Source organism: Ptychodera flava, chromosome 3 (assembly GCF_041260155.1).
Source record: "Ptychodera flava strain L36383 chromosome 3, AS_Pfla_20210202, whole genome shotgun sequence".
Taxonomy (NCBI): domain Eukaryota; kingdom Metazoa; phylum Hemichordata; class Enteropneusta; family Ptychoderidae; genus Ptychodera; species Ptychodera flava.
The window spans coordinates 22,987,769-22,990,982 of NC_091930.1; the positions used below are offsets into that span (position 1 = coordinate 22,987,769).

Consider the following 3,214-nt stretch of genomic DNA (forward strand, 5'->3'; position numbering starts at 1 on the left):
TTCTATTTAGTCTGTTTTAACGAGGCTATCAGACTTGTTGGTGTTCCGTATATGTGTATGTTTCCAAAGTAAGTCGTGAGAATTATAGTTACAATTGACATCTGTTCACCTTCGGTAGCACCATAATATATATATATATATATATATATATATATATATATATATATATATATATATATATATATATATATATATATATATATATATATATATATGTAGTCATTTATTATTTTACTGAAGGCATGGATGTCTTTGAATATATGAACAATCAGCTTGTTTTATCTCAATATCATAAATACAGCATTTTTATAACGCTTTGACTAGGCATGTACTACAGGACACAGCAATGTGAGAATTTGTTTCTGGTGTCAGCACTCAGCAGCCATGAAGCATTCAAAGTCTTCAAATCTTCATGTCAAATTCCCCGAAAGTAGGTTAAACCCCAACAAATAGTCGGGTTTAGACTTAAAAAACAAGAAACAAGTGTTATATAATCGGGTAAGTTCATAAAATAGACATCATCGAAGCACCTTTTTTCAATGAGTATGTCGCTTATTGTGATCTGTCAATTTAACACTCGCTTCATGAATTTCCAGAAAATAACAATAACTTACCGACTGGAGGAAAGAGAAAGGTAACTATCGGACGTGGTTTTGTAAGATCAATCTCACAAATCTACCAAAGATATCAAAACGGAAACCTTTCAGACGATGGTAAGAATTTTTCTTTCAAGATACACATTAACATTCTTGTGCTAAGTGTAAAGACATGCCTCCTCCATACCTTATAGTGCTTTATGGGTTTGTTTATATAAGGTAATTGACAACTCAAGCTCAAACCTTAGGGATACATGTTAAGAAGTATAACTAAGTCATTTATTTCTATTTGTATGACGTTATATATCGAAAATCGGCAATCAGGCGGTCAGTCGCTCTTATTAATTACATTATCATATGATATTATTTGTTTTAATAATCAATAACAAAAAACAACGTAGCTACAGCTACACAATCTGATTTATGTGGTAATGCCGTAACAGTTGTTTGAAAATTGGCAGTGATCATAGTTCTTTTCGTCTTGTAAGTTGTATTATGTATATTAATAAATACTGACTTAATAATGATCGTTATGCACAGCAAAACTACACTAGTTATCTAGCTTAAAAAATACCATGCATCTAGTGGAAGCAAATGAAATAGTTAGACGGTATAACTATGACAGTGATAAATAGGCCTACGTGGTTTTTATTCATATCGAAGATACGCTCTTTTTTCTTGCGTAGATGTTCAACTAATTATGGACACATTTGCACATTTCGGTTACATCGCAATATGGCTCTTGGATTCCCCTGAAAACAACGAAAATTATAGTGTTCACAAACAAGTAATACCAAGCTACAAAACGATGAACTCAAACGAGCGACAACGACATTCCAGCGGAACTTTCAGTAAACGAGTAAATCGAAAGAAAAATGAAGTTTCAAATCATGAGAATGCTCTGAGGGTATCCGCTCGGCTTAAGGCCAGAACTAAAAACAAACTTCGCCAGTCTGAAAAGAAATCGAATACTAGCGAACGGCAAAAAAGGATGCTGGGAAACGAAAGGTTGCGATCCAAGGAAATCACATGTAAAGAACAGAACAGCAACATCTCAAAAAGGCAGAATAACATCCCAAGTGTAAATTCAACAATTCAGCCGAAAGGAATCACACATAAACGCATCAAACGAAGTCGGTTTTCCACTCGTAGAAGCATTCTAAGAAAATATTTGAAGTTTGGCAGACCTTTCAAATGTACGGAGTGTGGCAAGACATTCAAGCGAAAGTATCACCTTAAGATTCATCAATTAATACACGCACAGAAACGACCACATTCATGCAATCAGTGTGGCAAGACATTCACTCAATCTGGTAATCTAAACAACCATCTCAAGACTCATTCGAAAATACAGCCGTACGCGTGTAAAATTTGCGATAGACGTTTTTCTCGCAAAGACAACCTACAACGCCATATTCGTATGCACACAAAGGAAAAACCACACAAATGTAAAGATTGTGGTAAACGTTTCTCTGATCTGAGCAACTTGAACAAGCACCACAAAGTCCATTCAAACGAAAGGCCATACCTGTGCCACCAATGTGGTAAAGCCTTCAAGCGTAACCAACATCTAAACGCCCATCTCCGGACACACTCACAAGGATATTTGTACTCTTGTAAGGACAGTGGTATGAAATTCAAACAGAGTTCGAACCTGAAGCAGCATCGGATGATCCATGGAAATGAACGACCAAACAAGTGTGGAATCTGTGAGAAAACATTCACTAATAGTCGTAACCTTCGCAAACATTTCCGAATCCACCCAAAAGAGAAACTTCACTCATGCTTTGCGTGTGGAAAAACATTCAGGGAAAAGGGCAACTTAAAAGCTCACCTGAAGGTTCACACCAAAGAAAGAATATACCGATACAAGACGCGTAATCTCGCTGATAAGCAAAGGGGCAACTTAAGATCTAGTGCTTTTTGAAAGGAACCAAAAAGTCGAACAAGGATGGTAAAGCATTTGACTCTTCACGTGACCTGAAATAATCAACGCGAGAAGTCTTCAAATGAAAAATTGCACAAGTAGAGTAGTTTAAGTTGTGTTATTTTATGTATGGGCAAACAAACCGCAATGTTTGCCACTTCCATTTTGTTACTGTAAATATACAAAGTTACTAGGACTGTCACATAATGTCGTACAATATAGATATTTTAAAGCATGTTTACAGCCTGTTTATGTTTGCTTAATCAAACTACACGGGAATACCAAATATTCATTTTCTGAATAAGACAAATCGTATACTTTGTTTCGGAGTAAAGATATTGTGTCTTTTGTTTAACTATATAATATATTAATTAATTAGTTATTTTTTTCTATGAGAGCCTCTCGATTATTGTTGTGTTGTATATCTACCTTTAAATTAAGTTTTCATTATGTAGATGAATATGCATCATCCATTCCTAACTCTAATAAGCTCAGATTTTATTTGTCATTATACAAATTGGCATTTTTTTACACGTTTTGCAACCGACAAAGTATTTATCTTGCCATTATTTGGCTACTAAGGCTATATGAACATATACGTGACAAGTACGTTCTTGATACTTAATAAGTTAGTATTCTTCATGTTCTTAAATAGAAGGTAACAACGTTACCTCACTCCATCAGCACTGGG

At 34.9% G+C, this 3,214-nt stretch overlaps 1 protein-coding gene across 1 annotated transcript; it reads left to right on the forward strand.

Moving 5' to 3' along the window:
• Window positions 1-600: 600 nt before the first annotated feature.
• On the forward strand, window positions 601-2,942 carry LOC139125553 (zinc finger protein 501-like). Its single transcript, XM_070691644.1, has 2 exons — window positions 601-713; window positions 1,283-2,942. Exon 2 carries the CDS (start codon window positions 1,297-1,299, stop codon window positions 2,521-2,523), a length of 1,227 nt encoding a protein of 408 aa, XP_070547745.1. The 5' UTR covers window positions 601-713; window positions 1,283-1,296; the 3' UTR covers window positions 2,524-2,942.
• Window positions 2,943-3,214: the final 272 nt, after the last annotated feature.